This window comes from Struthio camelus, chromosome 7, assembly GCF_040807025.1.
Source record: "Struthio camelus isolate bStrCam1 chromosome 7, bStrCam1.hap1, whole genome shotgun sequence".
Taxonomy (NCBI): domain Eukaryota; kingdom Metazoa; phylum Chordata; class Aves; order Struthioniformes; family Struthionidae; genus Struthio; species Struthio camelus.
In genome coordinates, this window is record NC_090948.1 from 38308556 (window position 1) to 38332584 (window position 24029).

Below are 24029 nucleotides of genomic sequence, written 5' to 3' on the forward strand. Positions count from 1 at the left end.
GTCCATTTAAGGTGAAATGGTAGGAGCAATAATAAAGAACAGAAGTAATAGGAATATGGACAAATACTATATACTGAAGAAGAGTCAATGAAACTTTTGTAAAGGAAAGTCACACCTTGCAAAGCTATTGAAACTTTATGTAGGACACAAAAAAAAAGTCAGAAGACCTTTATAACTACTTATTAATTAAATGTCTAGAAATCTATCAACAATGATAACCATAGTTGAGATATTAAGTAACCTGTAAAATGTTACAAAATCAATTGTCACACACACATGGTACAAAACCCAGTTTTGCAGACTCTCAGTTCGGTATCTCTCACCCAGGATTGTCAAATGATAATGGAATTGGGCACCCATTCTGCTTTGAATGATAACATTTAACTTTTTTGGACATGGTTCTGTGATAAAGTTAGCTCCAGCCATTATACTAATAACTTCCTCCAACTCACTTCTGGTATTTCAAGGTAAAATTGAGTCCTGGAGCAGTGTTATTTTGCTGGTTGAAGACCCTAACTACACAGATGCCAAGTTCCTAGTCACATTTAAAATAGACCCATTGTTTTTCCTTCATGTTGTTCCATTGTCATCAACATTCTCTCAGCCCGTATTCATCACACTCCAACAGGTATTTGATAGCTGACTCTGTTAGGCAGTCACCTAAGACAAATATAGTTTCAGAGTTTACAATGTGAAAGCCAGCCAGTTTCCAGGCAAAAAGATCTGCGAACTCACCCTTTTCACATAAAAAGGGCAGGCTGTACATAATTGGATATTCCCCCAAAAAAGGAGAGGGGGCAAGTGGAAGGGAGAGCAGGATAATGAAGAGGAGAAGCCAAGTACTTTTGGAGACAGAAAGGGACTGAAAGGAGGGGGGGGAAAAAAAAAAAAAAAGATGGCTGTAGCTCTGCAGTTTAATGTAGCAGTGCTAAATGTAGCAGTGTTCAATGCAGCAGTGAAACTGAAGTATGGTGGCTGTTTTCCGCTTCTACCTTGCACCAGTTCCTTCTTTGGAAGGGCACTACATTAATCAAGCATGCACAAAACCCTTAGAGATCCACTAAAGCACTGCAGTTCTATAAATCTAAACAGAACTTGCACATGCCTACCACACACACACACACGGAAGGAAAAATTTATAAATGGATCTTTTAATTTGTTCTACAAAATAACAAAGGTTAAGAAAACAAGTGATACGCTCATTCTTTCAAAATCAATCCTCTTGTTCTCACTTTTTCAGCCACTACCTTCTCTTTAATCATTCTTTCCTTGAACTACAGAAAGCCTTAGGGGGAATGAAATACTGTTTTATTTTTGGACTAGTTTTAAAATTATGCCACTACTATCTAGTGTAGGCAATCCTCCCTGACAAGCTGGCTTAACTGTGCTGCCTTGTGCAGCAGGAGGAGATGGGATGGGGACCTTCAACTCTCTTCTTAGTCATACCTGCCCACTCGCCAGCCTTAACCGCAGAGCTGCGAGAAATCATCTTACCTTCTCGTGAGGCTGCTAAGAACATTAAGGACCTGAGGGGTATTCAGCTCATGCCTAGGCACGGTCAGCAGCCCATAATTAAATCTTCTGCTGTAAAGCTTTTAAATATTTTTCTGTTAATGTCTACAAGACATTTTTAAGCTGCTCTAATTAAATATTACCACTGTGCTTTTCTAGTAAAATGTTAATATAATGAGCCATGCTAGTATTTCTTCTCTTACAATAATAAAAGGAAAAGCTTTATAATACAGAAGAGATTTGGATTTAGCAACTAAATCTTAATTTTATTTCATTTAGTAATAGAAGAATTCTGCCAAAAGATCTTCCAAATGCTTCTAATATATTAGCACTAATGCATATCCCTTAAGCAACCAGTGCTTCTATTTAATAAGCACTCTAACACCAGTAGAGTTGCCAGGGCAGCTGGTGTACGGAAAAAAAAACTTCCTCAGTTTGACTAGATTCTCCATTCAGTTTCACTGCAAAGTAAAACAGAAGCAGCTCCAAACTTCAGAAAAGCTATAACATATTACACTTCATGTTAATCAGAAGCATAAGTCTTTCAAATAACATACAGTCCTCAATGAGTCAATATCACTGTTCATGGAAGCAAGAACAGTGCATTAAGTGCTTCTTATGTTAAAACAAGAGTCTCTCAACATACAGGGATGAATCCAACTCATCTGTTTTTCATGCTTCAAAAAACTGTTTGTAGTTCAAAAAATAAAAAGGAATGTTGTATTCTGCTTTTAAAGCAGAAAGACAGTATCAACAGTTCCTGCTAGCAAAGTACATAAAGCTCCCTATGTTCAGGGTCTCTGAGCAAGCCAAACACTTAGGTACAAAAATCCAAGGGAGACTTTTGCTCAGAAAGATGTTCTGGTGAGGTTGATATTGCATCATTACACTAACAAGTTCAAGAAGGTGAATAATTTAAAGATGAACTTTAGTGTTAGTATGTGTGCCCTGTCAATGTAGAAGCAGAAATTCATTCTGCTTGCAGTGATCCTTGAAGGAATCTGCTGTATGTCAGTTCTGCACATAGATGAATTCTGCATCTCAGTGTAAAGACTAGGACTGCCCAAATTGTGCAGATTTTCCAGAGTAATCTTTTAAAATTAATTCCCTACAGCCATTCTAACAGCCCTTCTCCTGTTTACCTCCCATACATTTGTGAGCGATTATGTTTTTCTGGCCTTTGAGTCACAATCATATTCATTGAAATCGTTTTAAATCTGTATGCAAGCCAAAAACAGCTAGCTACTTGAGCAGTCAGGAAAACAGAATTCTCCCACATGACTCATCCATCTAATTCTAATAAAACAACATCTCTTAAATTTTTTATATTGAAAATTAAATATCGAGAAAGAACAATTACATTCCTGATAAACAATACTGAGGGAAAAAAAAAGAAAAAAGAAAATCCTCTGAATATGAATTAGGATCCATACACCAACATTACAGCATCAGCAAATAAAACCTAGAGCAAGGATTGGTTATGAATGATTTGCTTGGGTCTAGAATTAGCCAGAAGTCTATGGATGTCTCCTTTAAATGTGTTATAAGTTCTTATGAAGAAGAAAAAACAAAGCTTAAGGGTCAGACAGTTATCTCCTTACTTATATTGGTTAATGCTAATCAATGCTGATTCCACTAGCTCATATGAGTAACTAGTCACCACAAGAGTTAAGGCTATCACTATTCAGGTCTGAAAATATAAAAGAGCGGCAGTATTCAAAAAAAAAAAAAAGAAAAGAAAAGAAAAGAAAAAAAGATCCTTTATGCTAAGCAAAACTCCCTGCAACCTCAACAGACTTTTCCCCTCACAAGAAAACATGGGATAACAAACAGTATTTGCAACATGAGCACCATCACTAATTAGCCAGCAGGGTACTGTACTGAAACAGTAGAAGTCCAAAAAAGATTTACGAATAATTGACTCTTAAAAATGGTTGCCTTATGTAATCATTGTGAAGCTTATTATTTACTACTGAATATTGTCAATGATTCCTTCTGTCCAGATTTCACTCCAATTGTAATTAGGACTCGACAGAACACAGTGAACCATTTTTGCTCTACATAAGAATGAAAAGAGACCAATCAGATTTTTCCCAGTGGCTGGGAAATCGTTCTGAATGCTTACCAGAAAACCAAAGTTTAAGTCCTGAGCTCTGCCTGAGTTAGCCTGAGAAGACAGCTAGATGGAGTGTTCTTTTTTTAAAAAAAAAAAAAAAAAAAAACTTTGCTACTTTCAAATTAGGCAGAGCTGAGATTTAAACTTTATCATCACCATCCTAAATCAGTGCCTGAACTACCCACTTACCCACTCTCTTTTAAAAACATTTATTGAAAATAATCCAGCTGAAGAAAAGTTTCAGTTTCAGTATCACAAAAAATAAACACGTTTCTCAGAGGGTTTTGTTTTGGTTTGTTTTTGTTTTCTTGTTTATTTTTAACTACCTCAGCTTCCAAAAGCACCTGCAGATTCAGAACTACTCTCCAAGCCCCCTGACCATAGTATTGCCCCTTGCCGCAAACCATAATAGCAGTGAGATGTAGGAGTAAGCCCTACAGGAGCGCAGGGTATGCGATATTAAGTCAGGATGCTGCGGAGAAGAGTGCTAATGAGCTGTAGCAGGGCTGCTGGGAGCGTCGGGGGGGGGGGGGGGGGGGGAGCACCAGGGAGCCGCGGGCCGGGCGGGCAGAGGACTGAGCCTGCAGCCTGCTTGCACCAGCTAGTTCTTGCTGCTCACAAAAGATGATTCAAAGCCTGAAAGAGCTTCAGGAAAATTAACAGACTAACAAGACAGAAAGTTTATCAAGGAGGAGAATTTGCTGATCCTTTCCTCCTCAGGCTGCAGTTTCACAACTGCTTTAAACCAACCTAGTTACAGACTGTTGCTGGAGAGGATGGGAGACAGTCTGGATTTCCTCTCCCTCTGTTGTGCTGGCACTAGTCCTTGTACTGTGCACAGTGAGCAGAAAAGAGGGTTTCCACACAGGGCACTGATTCAGCTGAAAACTTTTTTTGTTTTTAAACTCTTGTCAAGTTCCTTTTAGGCTGGATCAGTTCCCTCCTTCAGCCCAATCATCTCACCGCTATGCTTAAATTAGTTTAAACAGGTCATGAAAGCATACCTGGAGAAGGCCTCAGTTCCAGTTAAAAAGATAGAAAATACAAGTAGACCTGGGAAATTGTCCTACGACAATTTACAACCAGCTACCAGACCTTACCTTTACATTGGCTCCCTGTGATGCTTCAGAAGTCCCATCCGCTGCTGCTTTACAAACATTTCCACCCTACTCAAATCACTGAGGTTTTTTATTTGCAGCAATAGGCTACAAGACAGAAAGCCTCTGTGTGCCTACAAGGCTGCACACAAGCAGATGCAACATATGCAGCATGGAGTGGAGACAGATAGTAGACTTCCTGCAGCATGGCACCTCTTTGTGAGGCGCTGGGGAAGAACATTTGGCTAAGAGTTTTCCATAAACAGCCAATTTGCAAAAAAAGCCATTCAAGGTTTTAGAAATCCCTATCTATTTTCAGTTCTTTATCTCATTAGTTTATGTAAAGGTTTTCAGAACAGACTTCCCACCTCTGTGCTTTAATGATGATTTCTTCGTGCTTTTTGGCTAGAAGGCCACATACTTCACAAATACAAATGGACAGAACTTAGTTTGTGTGGTAAATTAAAAGAGAGGTCAAATGGCAGCAACTCCAGTTCCACAAATCAAGACAGGATCATTCAGATAAAATGAAATTTTCCTTATAAGCAGAACTGTCATTTGTATTTGTTTGTAAATAAGCAGCTTATTTCTTTTCTGAACCTGCTCAGACAAACCATCTTTGAAGCTCCATTTGATGTTTCTCTACGCCACTGACCAGATGAAAGCATAGGTTTCTGGCAGCTCTCTAGGCTCTTCTACTTCTTTAGCTACTTAGAAGTTGCTCCTTCTGGATCATCTCTAGCTTCACACCTGACCAACTTTTCTTCTAGTTTTTTTTTTTTTTAATTTTTTTTTTTCCTCTCTCTCGCTCATTCTAAACTGAAAATACTTTCTAAAGAATGGCACTCTTCAGGGGTTTTGTGGATGACTCATAAAAAATAACAAAGTCTTTGATACAACCATCTCTTGAAAACCTGTCTATATTTCTAGCTCTTCCGGGACCTGCTCCAGAACCTACTGAAAATGATGGAAGTCTTTAGTACCTACCCCTGGGCTGTCAAAGCAATTTGGTGGAGACGTGCTGAATCTCTCTTTACTTGCAGAGAGTAGACCAGAGTATTAGTCTAGGATGACATACCTCTTTCCATCCACTAAAAAATGGCTAATGATATCACTATGAAGTTTGCACAAAGATGAAAGATAGTACCCAGCTTTTACGCAATTACACAGCTGGCATAAGAATATGATTTACATTGAAAATTCAGTTAGATTAACAGAGACTGAAGTAAATTTATGCTTCTTAATTGCTTGTTTTAGACTCAGAACAGAACACTCGGTCAAGATAACCTTTGGAAGTTGTTCTTTGCAATTTTTACAGTTTTCTTCACAGCTTTGGAGGCCAGAAATCATTTCTCAAACTGAAAGCTGAGATTCAACACAATCTGAATTTGCTACACATAGCACACAAACACAAGCCAGACGAGACTATTTCCTCCAAGCACTGTGCGCAAAGCTGTGCAGCTGGGCAGGTCGGTGCCAGACACCATTCAGACCTGCGGTGCCATGAGATGGACACGCTGCTACTTTGCAGCTTCCACATCAAGCTCAACTGCACAAATGCCTCGAGCTTTACCGTTCCTTATTGGTAGGGTAGGTATCTTTACCAAGGAGAAACAACTTCACAAGGAGCCTTGCTGGCCAGGAAAAAAAAAAAACAGATTTCACGTCAGAGGTTCATTTACTAAAACAACCTTACAGTGAGGGGGGGAAGAAACAACAAAACCATGCTGGACTTATACCCTGTGGTTGTTTTATTGCTGATAGGAGAACTAAATTACATGAATGCCCAAATTAGTAGATATGATTACGCAATCATCTATTTAAGGTAGTTTCCTGGATCCATATTTACTATTGGAAACAACTGGTAATAAAATCTGACACAGCATTACACAAATAACTAACTCCCAAATTTGCACCTCTGACTTAAGCAGCACACACTCTACAAAAGCTCTCCTATATCTAGCATTCCTGGTCCACTGGACTTGAAAATTAATGGACTCTTTTTTTTTTTTTTTTCTCTTAAGTAACCCCATCAAGAAATACTTTACTGCTTATTTTTACAAGTTTTTAAATATTTTTTTAACTTGTATCAGAAGTGTTACTGATCTCTCTTTACACTGACCTCAGCAGTTTAGGATTTTAGCAAACCTGAGTCTCTCTTCATTTGCTGAACCAACAATAGGAAACAAGGTACACGTCAGACAAGTACAATGCAAGAAAGAAAAATTGCAACTCCTGGGATCCTTCAACATTGTAAATATGAAAAAGCAAATAACAATGTAGAAAACAAAATACTTTTCAGTTTGGAATATACTGGTCTCTTTAAACTCCAACCAATTTTAAATTTATCTGCTTGTGCTAGACAGAGCTCTTGACACAGGAGGGAGAAAGGGAAACCCAAAGTATACTTATGTAAAAATGCTTATTTCTAAGAGTAAGAATCAAAACATAAAAATCATCTATCAAAACTGTATCTCCATGCTGTTGTTTACCACGTTTCTAAAATGCTACTGAACTAAGTAGAATCTTGATTCAGTTTTCAAAAATTATTTGAGATAATAAAATGTAGGTATCCACAACCTCAATGTGAATGCCCATATAAATGATAGAGCTTCTAGACAAAAAACAGGCTTCTAGAAACTGAGGAATTCTTGTATTTATTTAGTGTACTACATTAATTGAGAATAAAATCAGAGTATTTTTCATTTTTCTTCTTCTCTGCATTATTATCTTTTATTTTTAAAAGAGATTAGTATTTCAGACTAGTAACATCACTATAAGATATATCTTAAGAGGGTAAAACACACTTATGTTCCAACTTCAAAACATTTTACTCTCAAGAAAATGCCATGGACAAGCATTACTTCAAGAAAACCTGTGGCCTAATTAAAATAAAATCCTTTCTGGTAAAGGCAAATACCCACATGCAGAGTTTTTGGCAGTCTTGCACCATGTGAAGAAGGTGAGAGGTACCACGACAGTACCCAATTTAGGGGTCCTGCTGAAACAGCGGGACTCCAGGCTCACACAGTTCAGCTTAGGACCTTTTAGCAAGTGCATCACAGTTCATCTCATCGGGAGGAAGGACAGGAGGCGGCGGATGAAAAGGAAGCAGAGATTGTGTCATGGGCTTTTGGAACTGAGACTACAGACACAATTACAAATCAAAGACAAATCCAAAAATAAAGTCACTACTGCCAAAAATTAGCGTGAAATGTTCTTCATGGAAACTACCACTTAGCATATGGGTTTAACTGTAAAATTCTTTCCCTACTGTGCCTCAGAAGTACTAATGAAATCTGAGAGGCACAGGACTACCTGAAGAGACAAAACAAAACCCGTAAGTTAAGAGAGAGCATACAGCAACTGACAAACATCTTTGATAGATACTTCTTTAAAACTCTATCTTGCTTTATTTTTATGTTAACTGTTTCAGAAAAATATTGATTGAACTTCATCATGAAATCTAGTACATTCATTGCCAATCCATACAGAGGCAAAATATGCAGCGGAGGGCCAGACTGAATACTAAGAGCTCACCCTTGCGCAGAAGAGTTTAGGACCTCATTTAACACCAATTTTGCACAGCTTATCTATTCACTTCTTAAGCCATAAGTAACGTTTTCCCACATTTATTAACCACCAAGAATTACTCTTCCTCTCTTCGTATCATATTAAAATAAAGGTCAAGTTAGTGACTCAAAGAAAACTAATGCTATAAATATTGACCTCCATAGGTCTGAAATGATGGATGGTACCACTGAACCCTTGAAACATGGTTGGAAGAAGTAAGTGGAAAAGTTTTGTAAACTACTGTAGAATTTTCTAGTGCTGTGTGCCCCTTGTGAGATCTTAAATATCTGCCATACGTTTAGACAGAAGTGCCTTACAACAAGCAAGTTCTATTTAAAACCAGCCAGTACTGGCTGTCCTTCAACTAACGTCATAACATAACCATGAATTAAAATAAGAACTCTTTCCTTTTTTTTAACGTGAAACTCAATTTGTCGTAGAGGCTGCTTCACCCTTGATGATGAATGATGAGATCATTTCTTTCTGTTTTTTATGTAACGCAAACATAGTTAACAGATATTTGCTGCAACATTTTGTTACCGAGGTTAACATTGAGTTTAGTGGTACGTCTATAGCAAACACAACTGCTTAAATATCACTGAGTTGAAAGAGATAACTGGAATAACATAAATGATGAACAATTCCTTTGTTCCTTCTCCCTGAGGACTTTGACATTTTTCTTCAATGGAAATTCCACTGATTAAGTGGAGAAATAACTTTCTGAAAGAGAATTCTCTGCACATAAACCCCGCAAGGAAGGTGTAGCAGCATATGAAAAGAATGCAAAACCGTTAATTCTGTTGACCCACTCTCAACAAGAAGCTTAAGTAGTATTCTTACAACACTTCAGCTCCACAGAGCTTCTAAAAAGGCCACCAGAGACCTCCTGTGAAACAATGTATTCCCCAGAGGAGCTCTTAGCTGACTAAATTTACTCCTGGGGAAGCTATAATTGTTTATGCCCTTGCCAGTGCCTGAACATGCAAAGGAGCAGACATGACCACGGTTTCACTTATTATGCTGTAAAATTCAATGTTGTCATATTTTCTCAGTTAGTAACCAAATGCCTTCAAACAGTAATGTTTCCCACTTAAAGATGAAGGAAAAGGAATGGTATCCATATGTATCCTAACTCAGGGATACACTCATTCTGCTTCCCAAGGTTCACATGCACATAATCCTTACACAGCCATAAGAGAACGAAAAGCAAAATTAATCTCACAAAAGTGTTTGAAATGTATTTTGAATTTGTGATACAAGCCAGCTTTCTGTTTATACAAAAAGAAATATGCCTGTAGAGTTTAAAATAATACTAATTTTAAGTAGTACAAACTAGTAAGAGCTATTTACTGACAGCACACCAATTAAATGCATAATTCATCAAAACAGAGAAATGCTCCTAAATCTGTAATATATTAACACTACATTTAATTGACTTCGGTGGGAATCTTGAACAGAAAAAGAACATAGAGTCAGACCTGAATACAGTTTAAGCTGCAGGTCTAGAGAAATAATCCTATTTAAAGGAGAAAGCTGGTCTCACTCTGAAATAACTTCCATGAAAGTTAATGCAAGACTTAACGCGTATTTTATCATGGGAACAGAATGGTGCCTGGGCTTCAGTCCAGTGTCAAAAACCATTAGTTCTCTCTCTCTGTGGTTTCTAATGGGGTAGGAAAGGGTTGTGAGGAAAGGAAAAGATACTAATTCTGATTAGCCAAAGTAAATAACTGCACCTGAAAAACTGAGTAGTACAACAAGTACTTACCAAACTCTATGACTCTCACTAACAATTAACCAGGAAGGAACTGAAAGCAGCTGATATACGGGTCAAACTAATGTTCAGAGACACCAAAACTACCCAATCTGTAGTGCATCTGAGTATTGTGGAAATGGTTCACTAGCATTTGTTATGCATAAGACACTGTTACTTTTGTTACTTAACTACACTTCAGGACAGCAGCAGATGAATGGGAGCATCTTTTTTATAATTCTGAAAGCCCCATAGTTCTACTTTGGCTGCATACTGAAACTTAGCAGAAAAAAGATTTTCAAGAAAAGCTGAAAATATCACTAATGGCAAATCTTGATAAGGTAGCACTCAAGAGGAATGATTACACACACACACACACACACACACACACAGGAAGATTGCACAGAGGAAAGAACAGATACCAGACTTACCTTCAAATACAATTAATGTTAGCTCCAGGATACTTCATATAAAGCATGGGAAGTCTAGCAGTACTACTGCACTCCCCTTAGCCTCAGCTCATACATTGCATCCAGTTGCAGGTGCCGCATTTTAAGGAAAATAAAGAAAAAGGTAAAGTAATCTAGAGAAGAGAAAAGATAATTAGAATATATATTGTTTAAATTATCTATGATGAGCTGAATTTAGAAAAGATTGAGGAAAAACAAAAAAACAATCTTCCTCTTGATAAAAATTTCTAATAAAAGGAATGATGATCGCCATAGCCATTGAAGGAAAATCAAGAAAAAAATTCAGTAATTTGCACTGAAGATTTAAATGAAGATTTAGGTTGGATCCCAGAAAGGCCTTCTTGAAATTCCATTTGCACTTTTCTCTGCATCCTTCCCTCACAGCAACAGGATTTACTGACTCTCCCCTACCCAGAGGTGAAAGACTGATCTGCATGAACAACAGTGTGTAAAAGTACACTGTTAAGTGTTGCAGCAAAAACAACTGGTATGTAAGAGCAACTTTCATTCAGTGTTATCCATGCTTCTGAGCTGCAAGATGCTGGCAAGGAATACATAAGCTTCTTCTAAGCCACAAATAACAGAAATTAGCTAAGTTTCTATCCCCCTTTAATGATGCTCCCCATATTAGGCTATCAAAAACACAAAGTCATCACAGCTTAATGCAATGTAATGGATTACAAATTCGTCAGTAAGTAACAAACCGAGTTTTGGGAAAAACACAGATTTACACATGATAAAACACAAACAGCTTGGTTTATAAATGATATGGAGATGGATAGGTGATTGTCTTTAGGCTAGTAAGAGAGGTGAACTATCCAGGACCAAATAACGACAAGATGTCCTAAAAGCTTCTGTTCCCTGGATCAAAGAAAAAAAATGAGCATGTATTCCAGTAAAGAGATAATCTAAACCACGCTAAATATAGAAATAGTGACGACAAAGTACAAATCATATAGTCAGCGCAATGAATGATAAGGATGCCTTAGAACTATAGGAAAAGCTGAAGTGGCCAGATATGATGTCATCCGGATCATTTTAAATGTACTTAAAGCTACTTATAACGGGCTAAGCTTTTTTCAGCTTTCAGGATAAATCAAAGCCACATGCTAATTGAGATATAGCCTGTCCTTTATCCAGACTACAAAGAAACACGATGAATGGCTATGGTAGATTCTTTCTTGCATCTCCCTGAAACTGGATATAAATTCCTCTTTTTGCAAGGGTAATAACTACTTTTCCATTTATTCCACCATCTTCTGTACAATATGAGCACTTTTTTTTTCTTTTTTAATTTTCAGAATATCTAATAACAACAACAGTGGAGCTTACTATCCGGAGCTCACGACCTTTCAAGTTCACTAATCTTACGTATCATATTAGAGCAGAATGCAGTAACAACACATTATATAGTGATCAACTGGTATTTGTATACACTGACCAAGACTGCTGTTATATTGCATACAAATCTTACAAAAATAAAGCATTAAATCAGATAGCTATATAACAATTTTAGATTAATCATTTGTTAGTTTTAAAGCTACTAAAATACAGTTCTTATGCACCTGATACACTGCATATGGCTGAAGTCCCATGAAGCATGTGCTGCAGATTCCCTAGTCTTCTGCACAAATATTCCCAAGCTGCTCTGAAAAGGGGCCTTCCAGCAGTGTACCCTACACTGCACTGATACTTTTATTCATACTCATATAAGTACTGAAAAAGATAAGAAAAAAAATGCAGCAAAAAATATTCTGGTGGCAAAGGACAAAAAGGTTTTGGAAAATCCTAAACTGCTGAGATATTTTGCGCCTGGATAAAACAAATATCTTCCAAACAACATCCTTATTATTTGCATGCTGGAGAAAGTAACTTGAAAATCAAGCCCACAGTGCAGGAAAGATGTTTAAAGACGTCATATCCATTCGGCCTTCCCAAGCAAATACCTGTTTTGTGTGGGCAACAATTAGGACGTTACGCTGAACGTTTAGGATTTACCTGTGAAGGGCACAGATAGCTCAATTAGGAGGTTACCAATATGGTGTGGAAGTTGGCAACAATACGAGTGAACCCAGCAGTATGTGGTTTAAGCATGCAAAGCTGTTCAAAGACAATCATGTTATTGTGTGGGGAGTAGTATATACAGCTGGATGGTATTTGGCTTCTGGCAGAAAAACAAGGGTAATATTTGGGGCAAGTGATCCATGTGGCACCTAGTATTGGAGTCCAGTGTGACAGTTTATATACAATAAACAGCTCTCAGCAAAAAAATATTGGTTAACACATCAGGGAATCTTGAGGCAGGACTAAAACTTTGCAGTAAGGGATCAAGACTCACAATACTGCTACAGTCTTTTCGATGCTCCCTTCAAAACCCTAAGGAAATGGAATTGGATTTGCCTCCTATCCCCCCAGTACACAGCAGAGGCTCTGGACGTAATCGGCAGGTTTTAAACTTGAACATTAAATTGAAAAATGAAGTTAAGTCCTGCCGTTTAATCCAAGCATTTCACACCTTCACTTGTTGCCAGTCAGTGAAACAAATTCAGCAGGCAGCTTGTGAAAAGGCAACAAATGTATCAGTTTAGTTCTCCCCATTCATACTCGTACATAGTTCTCTTAACAGCCAATTGAAGAGCCACCAGCCCTCTAAGGGAAATCATGAAACTCGCCAGCAGTTTGAAGTTGAAAAACTGCAGGATATGAATATAAAATATAATTAGAAATATCAAAACTGTGAAAGAAAATACAGGCAGCGTTTCAAAACAAGGTATTTCAACAAATATATTTTTTGATTAAGTGCAATGCTAATAGACAGTCTTTGTCAGAATTAAACAGATGGCTCAGCAGAGCACTGCCTGGACTACCCACAAGGCCCACCTCATCGCAGGAACGTGACAGTTCATAGGTCTTGCATAGTGCTCCAGGCAGTCTTGCACAACTCAAATGTCTCAGAAATGCTATGGAAAGAAGGATTTTTGTTGTCAGGTTTGTCTCCAAATTCTGCAAGGCCTATAACACCGTTCTTTGCCTGGACAACTACGCAAAAAAAGGCTATCAGTCTGTTTTTTCTGTATCAAGGGTAAACTCCAGCCCTCTACTTTCCTATACCATATATTGCAGCCATAACTGCTGCAATAGTCTTTTTAACATTTGAGTAGTTTCTGTTCTTGCTCCCTTCTAAAATTCTCACTTCACAAGCCAACAGCCACGCATCTTGCTATAACCATGCTTTATTATACAATACAGGAAAAAATGTGTTTCAGTAGAAAACTGGCCTTCATCAGTCCTATAGGTCTCCATCCCATACCTAAACCAGAAGTAAAGGGTAGGCTAATCCCAATACAGCTGCTACTGAGGCTCTGCCAACTGCTACAGAAGAAACTGTCACTCAGAAGTGTATCTCCTGCAGACCGGTATTGTATCCGTGTTAGCTTCCTACTGAGGACGAAAGCCAATACAGCAGCTAGACCTGTCTAATACTATGCCTGAGCAAAACACTTCAGAGAAAAGAAACAGCAGAAAACCCAAATAAAAGTCAGAGATGCTCTTGAATCAAAATTCTAGACCTGATCTGCTTCCTAAACTTCGGAAAAGTCTCAGTACTTCATAGCGTGCATGGGTCTCCTAAGGAATGTGGCTACATGCTAGGTGTCCCCTTTCCACTTAGAAACCTGCAGGGAGGTCAGCTGAGCTAAAGTAGCCCCATTTGAAGGGGAAGCCACCCTCATCATCATCGATTCTGTTAGCACCACTTGATGAAATAAGTAAGTATGTGCCTATATGCCAAAGGGGACTAACAAAATAGGTGTTCACACAATATAGCAAGTACAAAAATGTTCTGCATGAGGCATAAAATATCTACAGCTTTTCTCTTCACCTGTTTTCCAAAACGTGTGTTCTTTTCCCAGCAGGTAAGATAGATGAGATACCAGTCATTACATAATCTATTTTGCAGCACTGAGACTACATTGCCCAATTTGTGAGCAATCTGAACTGAAATATGGTGGCCGAGTACGGATTTTAATGTCAGAATTCCAATGCCAATAAAAACAGGCACTACTATTCAGGTGCTTTCCACGTGGGTGAAATGTATGCAGAAACCCACCATGAGGCCAGAGGCCATCAAAAGACACACGATCTCCTGATAGCCTCTCCTATTTGAAATGACCAAATACCTCCGACCACTAAAAGCCCAGAAGAAAGCTTCTCTAAAGCCCACAACTGTGTTCTTTTTTCCCCTAATGCAATTTTAAAATATATGAGAAGTACCTCATTCTTGTGACAGGTGTATTCATTCAGAGACTTAATAGCATCATTTTGCCACTCTGCCACATTCAGACAAATGAGAGCAGTTCTCCTCCAATAGCTTCATAAGAGTTATGCTGCTGTCATCTGACCACTAAGAAATGTATTCAAACCAAACTACCTTCTCAGAGGCAGTAACACAGCAGACAGTAACGGTCTTTAATAGTTGCCACTTGAGCCTAAATGTCCATTGGCACAGACAGCACATCTGGTTACCATTTTCTGAGATACCCCATGCTCAAATACCAGGTTTGCTTTCCTTTTCCGCCTATTCCACACAAACCCTGATTTAGGACATGTACTGAATTTCTCTGCTAAATTACAGGCAATCACTATCCCCCTTCATGTTTCTTATAAAATTCATTGCTTCTGACTCAAAAAATACACATATATATTAAAATAATCTTTTCTTATAACTACACAGAACCCTTCTCTGTAACTTTATCAGAGATTTATCATTTTTCCAGCTGCAAGTTGCTTAGGGAAAGCCTTATTCTGCTTCATTAATTATAACCAAGTCATGTCATCAGTTTCAGTGGCACCACTTATTTAATAAGGTACTACCCAACATGAGAAAGAACGGAAGACTCAAGCTCTCAGTAAGACATCTGCCTCATTTCAAACCGAATTATGATTCTGCTAAGCACATTCGCATTCTATGGTAATTTTCTCCCAACTTTCCCCTGTGCCAGCCTTTCAAGAGCTTCTTAATTAACTCTATTTTATTTATTAAAGCATGTGTTACCAGACTTTCCCCTAGAGCTTTAGCAAACAGCTACATGAAACTTGCTTTTTCTTATCGCATGTCCTATAATGCTCTCAAAAAGGCTGGAAGGAGGGAGGAATGTTTAGAGGGGCAGAGCTGTGTTTGGGGTTTGAATGTTCTCTGCCACTGTTAATCTGTTTCTTAAGCCTTATTTTCCTAGGAGATCATAACATTTTTCAATGCTTGCATATGTTTATATGTCAATCTGCCTCTTTCTTTTTAGTTTTTAATCAGCTAGACTATTTTGGATCAGCTTAGTAGTGGACAGAGGTCTTAAAAAACATCCAGTTCCTGCAAGTTCTACAAACGTCAGCAGCAGAATAAAGGAGAGAGACTGTATAAATATTCTAAAAATGCTAAAAATGAAGCATTAATTTTCACATCAGTTTAAAAAAGAAAAAATCTACGGGTCAATCCCAAATGATCATGATGTTGTTTTACAACAACAAACAATAGATGTTCAGCTCCAAAATAACAAACCTTTGCCTTGACCATGATGTAACTATAAACCAGAAAAGTTACTGTATCTGTTCTCAAAAAGAAAGGGAAGAGGGAAGGAACAACTTGCACAAGGATTTAAAGGCTCTGGATGACTGATAGAACAGAAGGAAGAATAAAAAATTCAGGTCTTTTGTGTCTATACTGAATATATTACGATTAAAGTAGAAGAAGAAAGAGTTAAGCAAGGTTATTACTCCATTAAATTCAAGAAATGGATGCACAAATCAGACTCGCACCACAAGCAAACAATTAGTTTAGCTAAATATATATTATTCTAAAAATGAAAGCACAGTCAGAAATCACAAGTTCAACTCTAAAAAAAATTCAGAAATTTCAGAAATCATTAGGAAGCCATTTTAATCCTCCTTTCAGTTCTGAATCTATGCCCTTTCATCCCTATATTTTTTCCTTTTTCTTTAATTTGTGGATAGTGAAAGTTGTATATTTGCTTTCTGGCCCTTCTCTATATCTGTCCTAGCACATTAGATACAATATAATTGTCTTAGCTTCCTATCATCTCATGAACCACGTACAGAACTTTTGGGCTAACTGAGACTATATTCAAGACATTATAAATGAGTATTAGTCCACAACATTTAAATTTAAAACGTATTTAGCTTATCAAAACTAGTTTTGTTAATTCAGCATAATTAAAACTCTCGTCATTTTATGGATTCAGGTCCGTAAAATAGTTTGAAACCTGGGACTGAGATCTATTAGTAAAGCTGGCTTAGGAAGCCAGCTCATAGCTGACAATACACTGATTCTGGCTTTCACAAGCAGTGAATTCATACAAACAGAGTATGTTCAGTTTGCTCGTTTACTCACTTTTCACTTCAATCTTTTCCTCAGTTGTACAGAAAATCATATACTCTTCAAGTGCTTGTGCATTTGGCTTGGCAAGTGTATGGAGTCAAACGCATCAAAGTCTCAGGTAGGAGTCAAATCAAGCAAGAAAACGTAGTTCTTGATTTTCTTTCCAAAGAACATTTATAATTACTGTAACCTGTCTACCAAAAAACCCACAATCTTTTACTTTTTGTAGATTCTTGGACAGTCTCTTCAATGTTACATACATTGTAATGATCATCATATAGAACTGTGTTTTGTGCTGTCTGTTCTTTTAGATTAGCACATATTTAATAGTGCCCTTTGACTTCAGTTTGGTGCTTCTATTCAACTTCCGCTTAAGAGGATAAAGTAAATAAGCTTTCTTATTTTTGATTTTTTAAGAACTGTCTTACATTAATACAATATACTTCTCACAGACACCAGTTTGGTAAGCCAACGCCCACGCTTACAACTTTTTTCTCTCTGGGAGACTCTCAACTGCTTCAAAAGAAGTCTTCTGTACCTGAAGCCCTTTGTTTCAGGCTACAGAAAGGTAAAAAGCAATGGCAGACACAGAGACAAACAAAATCATGAAAAAAACTCATATTCTCAATTTCCACCTCCAATATTTCCTTTTAAGCTTACCAAAGTTAACGTAAAGATCTCCTGCTGAATTTAGTAGGATTTTTACTAAGTGGTTACACAGCTTCCCTCTTGTGGCTTAAGGGTTTTTGAAGACTTTTTGGTGTCTCCCAGTGAGATAATCAGCTGATGCAAATCTCTCATGCTAAAATGTTAAATACCATTGGTATGTTAAATACCATTTGGGAACATTTTTCAGAAGTTTTCAAATTCCTACCTCATGAATTTCTAAATAATGTCCAAGAGCAATTATCCACGTATTCTAATTATCAGTATCCCCTCTAAGATTGCATGGTGTTCAGCACTGGTATAGTCTTTTACACCAAGAAACACTGGGATACATACAGAAGAACCTGGAAAAAAAGAAGTGATATATAGTTTAGGCACAGGACTGAAAATTGCTCTGACGATTCCTTCCAAAGCCTTAGGAAAGTTATCTAACTCCTTTGCTCCAATTTCCTCTTCTGTAAAATGGGGATATTAAAACTTCACAACTTTGAAGGGTATGATGAACATTAAGTCATTCTTGTAAACGGCCTTGAAGGCAGAAAAACACTATATAAAGGCTAAGTATCATCACCATCAGAAATTCATGGTGTACCCTTTCCTCCTCCATATATATGAAGCAGGAAATTATCTTACCTAAGAGATTGATGGTGCCTGGAAATTGTAGGCGGCCACCCTCCAAATTACAGTGGATGAGTCACCAACACTTTAAAAGTATTATACTTCTTAGCTCAATGGGACTGTAGTAACTCGAGCATATATTGTCAAAAATGTATTACAGAGATGTTTGACAGAGGGGAATTCTTACTCAAGACTATCTGTAACTGGTACAGAAAGCAGCTGGGGCCAGCTTCCCAATGACGGAAGAGATATGTTGGCTTTATTTTAGTGTCTCCACCCAAAATATGTATTTCAAGTCATGCGAAAGAGGAGAAGCTGTGTAACACTACCGTGAGCAACAGAGCTGAATCCAGCCCTAAATCCAGTCCTGTTGCGTCTATGCTGCATACAGCTGTCCATTACTTTTTCTCCACACATCATTACCAGTGTCTGCCCTTGTGAAAAAGAACCCAAGAAATGCAACTTATGTTCAAGGTACCTGAATACATCAGATAAGGAACTGCATTGACAAAAGAGATTTTAATCAAAAGCAAACGTAGAATAAGCAGAACTATTTCTGGTTCTTTCAAAAGATTCACAGCCATATCCTTGGCAAGTTTAAATTAAGATAGCTTCCTTGATATTAGTGGAGCTCTGCTGCTTAATAAAGGATGAAGATAGGTTATTTAAATTCTAGTAAGTATCTAAAGCACTACTGGAGCTATTTGAAGATGAATTCCCATTGAAAGTTCATTCTTCATAGCTTCATCTTCCCAAAGTCCATATTCCTTGGCTTTTGCAGGAAGCAGTTTCATCCTGTTATTCTGTGACAGCCATGGTATAAGGACATGAGCTGTTTGCTTTTGATCTTGTGTAAATGAAATAGTGAGTGACATTCTACATGTCCTCCCAAACCGTCAAGTAGTATTTTCTGGAAACCAACATGAGAGAATCAAGCGTTCAAAAGAAGATCCCAGGACTTCTAGTTAAAGAAATTTATTGTTGGCAACCTCAAATTGTGGCCTTATGCGCCTCCGAAGCATACGAAAAGGGAAACAATCAAGTCTGTGATTCTTTTCCCACCTCATTTGCCTAAGGCTGCAGAGAATCTCATATCTTAGTTTTTAAGCACTGAACTCTGGCACTTTGACTTGAAGGGTTAAGTTGAAATTGCTAGAGCATACCCTCCTTCTGAGGGCATCAAGTAAGTTCAACTATACTTTATGTACTGAAAAACTATTTAATCCACTTTTCATCTTCTCTTTTCTAGGCTAAGCAAGCCCCGTTCTTTCAATCTCTCCTCATAGGTATTATTTTCTAAGCTTCTTATCTTTCCTATTTCTCCAGCTTGTCTATATCCCAAGGATGATACCAAAGCTGAACACAATATACCTCCTTTTCATAACTTAGCAGCATCCAAACTGGGGTCATCCTAAGCACGAGATTTATATATGTTTCAGATATATCTGTTATCTCAGTAAAAACACAACTGCGTTTTCCACCTTTGTAGATTTTGCTGTCTGTTTTCCCAACATACAATGATGAGAAAAGTGAATTATATAAGATTTTAAAAAGTCTTTAAAAAGTCATGCCGTCTTGGCTGTGGGGAAAAGACTGAAAATATGAAATAAGTTGACAGTACAGATCTCAAAATCAAAACAAAAAATAAAAAACTGAATTCATTCTTAACCTCATCTTTTCAAGGCTAATATTCTGATTTTGGATAGTCCAGCTGATAACTTTCAAACTCTTAGGACTAACACTTCCCCATTTTGGAAAAACTATCAGTATTTCACATAAGAAACTTGCCAAAACCAGAACACTGACAACCAGTCAGTGTCACGTTGTACCATGTTAAATAACTCAATGACTGTACAGATGCAAATACTTCTGTGCAATCTTTTGTTTAATGTTACCTAGACTTCAGGAAAAGATTTTAGTGCAATACAGTTTAGTTCAAATGCATAGAGATAGTTCTAAGATGCAAATGTCATCACTTACAAAATTCCTGAAATACTTCTTCCATATTGATATGTAACTTATACTTACAGAAAGGCAGCTGAAACCAGATTTTAGCTCATCATCTGTGACAAACAGTACTATCTCCAAAACAGATTTATAAAGATGTAGACAGGCATAAATAGTTAATGAATAATAACACCACCTAGTTTGTTGTAAGATCTAAAAGCACTTTCCAAAGGTCAGCATTAAGATCCCTAGTTAAGGGATAAGGGAAGTGAGAGTCAGAGGAGTCCCCAAGATTACCTGGCCAGTGGCAGAGGCAGGTGGTAGAAGCCAAGTTTCCAGCACCTCACACCTGGCACTGAACGCACGTAGCTCAGAAATCCTACCATAGCCTACCAACCCTTTGTAAACTCAGCCAAATGTGTAAGAAAGGGTAAATATAGTGATTCACATCAACAGGTAGTTATCTGTTCAGGAAAAAACAGTGTGAAGAGTCATCTAATCTTCCTCTTTGTTTGGGAAGCCAAGATTTTATTGCTAAAGTTTCAGGACAATGTGGCGTAGCATACCATATCACTTCAACCAAGAAACATATACCCAGTTGATTTAAAATATTTCTACCTTTAAAACGAGAGTTTGAAAGATTCAGACAATACTAGAAGCATATTGCTAGTAGAAGCACAGCTTTAGCGCATAGTAAATATGGATGCAAAACATAGTCTTTATGAAATTGAAACACTGATACTAATGAACACAGCCAAGTACATCTTGTTCATACGTTTCCACAGAGCTCTGTGAATACTCATGAATCCTAACCTCTGATGTTGTGCCCTGCCTTTCTATAAGGCTGGCTCTCTACTGGATCTTAACTACTTCATTCTTCATGAATAAAAAATTAAAAAAAAAAAACTACTATTGATGGTGCTTCTTAAAGCTGCTGTTGATGGAAAAAAGTTCAGATGGAAAAAAAAAAATCACAGGAAATATCATTTCAGAACCTGCAGTGCTGCCAGACTCTTCTTAGCTGCCTTGATGTTCATGAAATAATAAGACCAGCAGCACGTTAGGCGAGTCCCTGATATAGGAGCATTACTCTGATTAAAGTCTCCCTGCCCATATAGGTAAGAAGGAATGACATAGCAATACTGCTTTTTCCTGCGAACAGCCCCTGAACATGAGAATTCTTCATTAGCTGAAACCTCCTTAACACTAGCGGACTCATTAAGGGGAAGAATCTACTGGTTTTACTGGTCAAATTGTGCCTTTTGTTTGCAGTGGGGAAAAAAAAAAAAACAATCACCACCTTGCTGGTAATCATAGCTTTAAAAGTTTAACTTACGAGTTTGTTAAAAAAAGAAAAAAGAAAAAAAAAGAAAAAAAGAAAAGAAAAAAAAGAGACAGATAAAAAGGTGCCTTAGTTTTCTGTATCAACCAGATAACTCTATAATTCTGCTCCATACTAAACCATTTATGATCAGTGCCAAAGAATGAATTGCAGCAAACTAAAACTAACAGCTACCAGAAAGTAAAATATAGCTTCTGTAACACCTTTATTATCCAATAAAGGAAACCAGTATTTAGTCCTGTTTTTTTTCTGAAGTACAAGGAAATATGCACCATGTAACTCCACTGAAAGCAATGGAAGTATTCGAGACTAACACCAACGTAACTGAGCTCCAAATGTGAAGCAGAAATGTTGGAAGACAAGTCGTCTTTACCTAGAGAAAATAATACTAAAACATTTTCTTTTCTAGCCTTTATGCAAAATTATTGACATCTTTGATGTCATAATTTTAGCAGTGTTAACATTTTAGCACTGCTCTATTTGGCACTGCTCTATTTCGGATCTTTAGGAAGCTGTCTTAATTAGGGCATTAGTCCATTAATACTTTATGCTACTACTGATCTTACTCTTTCTGTATTCTCTATGCTCTGACAATGGAATTAAAAGATATTGAAAGTTACCTAATGAGCACTACCTATTTCAGATTACTGACTGAATTTTACTAGTCATTATTCTGTCAACTGGAATCCAATACAGGCATCTATCATGGTAGCAATCACTGTTTTTCATTGACTTTTTAAAATAATTGTGAGATTGAGTAGGTGTTTAACATCTGACAATAAAAAGCTGTAATTGGGTGTCACATAAACTAAATAAAATATAGCACTGAAAAGTTTATCTCTAATGAACTAGCTAATAATCAGCCAAATCTTTGGATGACATAAATGTTATCACGAAGTTTCAACACTGGCAGAGAATTTGGCCTTACAGATTTAATAACATAACATCAGATATATTTCAACATTTTTGTGAGGGAACAAATTGGAACTCATCAGGTTTTTGTGTAATGGAAGTAGATGAGAGCCAAGAAAGTGGCCTGGAGTAAAGTTAACTAGTAAAGTTAATTTTAAAATTAACTTTACTAATCCCCTCCATGTGCTCTTACCATGCTACCTTCTCCTGCTGTTTGACACAAAAGCCACAGGGAGGGACAAGGAAATGGCTAAAGCCAGTGACAAACTGCCAGAGCGTTGACAAAACAAATATTTCTTAACAGAGTGGAATGAAATACTTGGAGCAGGGAAATAATACATGGCCAGAATTGAGTTCGTGATCCCAGAGGCATTCTAAAAGCCCAGACCAGAGAAGTGTTTAAGGGCTGAGGGAAGGGAAGGGACTAGGAGCAGCAACAAAATAAAACTTTTCTGGAGTGGCAGTTTTGAAGCTCTCCTGGTGGGTGATGGCACCCAAACACACCACTCCCACCAGCTAAACTACACTTTAATTAACAGCGCTCCTCAGTAATTTCCTGTTTAACACCTGCTCCAGAGGACTCCCCTTAGGAAAGCTAAGGATCACAACATAGGCTCTGTTTGCTTCACACTTCTCTCACTAATGTTAAATATTGAGACAACAATGAAATGTTTAAGTAAGCTCTTAAATAATAGGATGCCTCTAGGATGCGATTCGCTGTTAAAAGCTTAGTCTTATGTCACATTTCTTTAATGTTTCATTGGTTGAGTAGTTTTTTATATTGAAAGTAAAGTTTTGATATATGTCAGAGCATTTTACAGCTGGCTCATGTTGCCACTAAAGCTCACTTAAACCAAACTTTTAATAAGATGAATTATTATACCTCTAATTTGCTTTTCTTATTATCTTAGTCACATCTGAAGTGCACTGTCTTCATTAAGTAAATGTAATCAGATTTATAGCTTCTTCCACTCCATCATGAATGTTATAAAATAAGTCTGAACCTAATTCCCATAGGTAAGTTTCTTCCCAACTCTGTAAGGAATGAGAGGAACAAAAGACAAAAAGAAGGTACTTATAGGCCATGCCCACTTGATGCAATCTGACTGAGGACTGCTACGAATTACTGCACTAAGTCAACCTTAGGAAAGAAAAGTTAGACCATTTCTTGATGCTATGCTAATCAGCAGAATAAAACATGCCAATGGCCTGATGTTTAGACCCTTGCACCCAAAATCTGATGAAGATGGGACAGGCACAGGAGGATCATAAATTTAGACACTTCAATATCCACACATGTAAATGCTTATCTGGACCAAAACTGAAAGGTATGGATGCTGACTCACTGTAAAATTACCATATGATCTTTAGTGTATAATACCTGCTTCTGAAATTCATGAAAAAAACCCCAAAACCTGTGCCAATCGCAGATTAGAGTCATGCTTCTCAATTAAATCCAAGCTCTTGCATTCTACATGCATGAAAATATCAATACAAGACTACTCTATAATTTTTTTAAAGGTTTCTGTGTTTAAAAAAAGGTTACTTCTTCAGAAAGGTGACAAAATAGCAGTACTTCAAACACAAAGCCCACCAGAGTTCTTTCAGTGAAGATTATGTGCACTCATCTTC

General features: G+C 37.4%; 2 protein-coding genes across 19 annotated transcripts in view; one reads left to right on the forward strand and one right to left on the reverse strand.

Moving 5' to 3' along the window:
* Nucleotides 1–24029, reverse strand: part of CTNNA3 (catenin alpha 3) — a 571770-nt gene that overhangs the window by 326104 nt on the left and 221637 nt on the right. The gene's annotated exons all lie outside the window — the stretch shown is intronic.
* LRRTM3 (leucine rich repeat transmembrane neuronal 3) overlaps nt 1–24029 on the forward strand; it is an 89266-nt gene that overhangs the window by 26339 nt on the left and 38898 nt on the right. For 2 of the 6 annotated variants that reach the window (XM_009675989.2, XM_068950844.1), the window contains exon 3: nt 8463–8513. The exons of 2 other annotated variants lie outside the window; for them this stretch is intronic. In XM_009675989.2, the coding sequence (XP_009674284.1) occupies nt 8463–8468 (6 nt within the window). In that variant the 3' untranslated portion in view covers nt 8469–8513. Of the gene's footprint in view, nt 1–8462; nt 8514–16948; nt 17065–19445; nt 19483–24029 lie in introns of those variants that run through there. 2 more of the 6 variants (XR_694191.2, XM_068950843.1) reach the window with 2 other exon arrangements.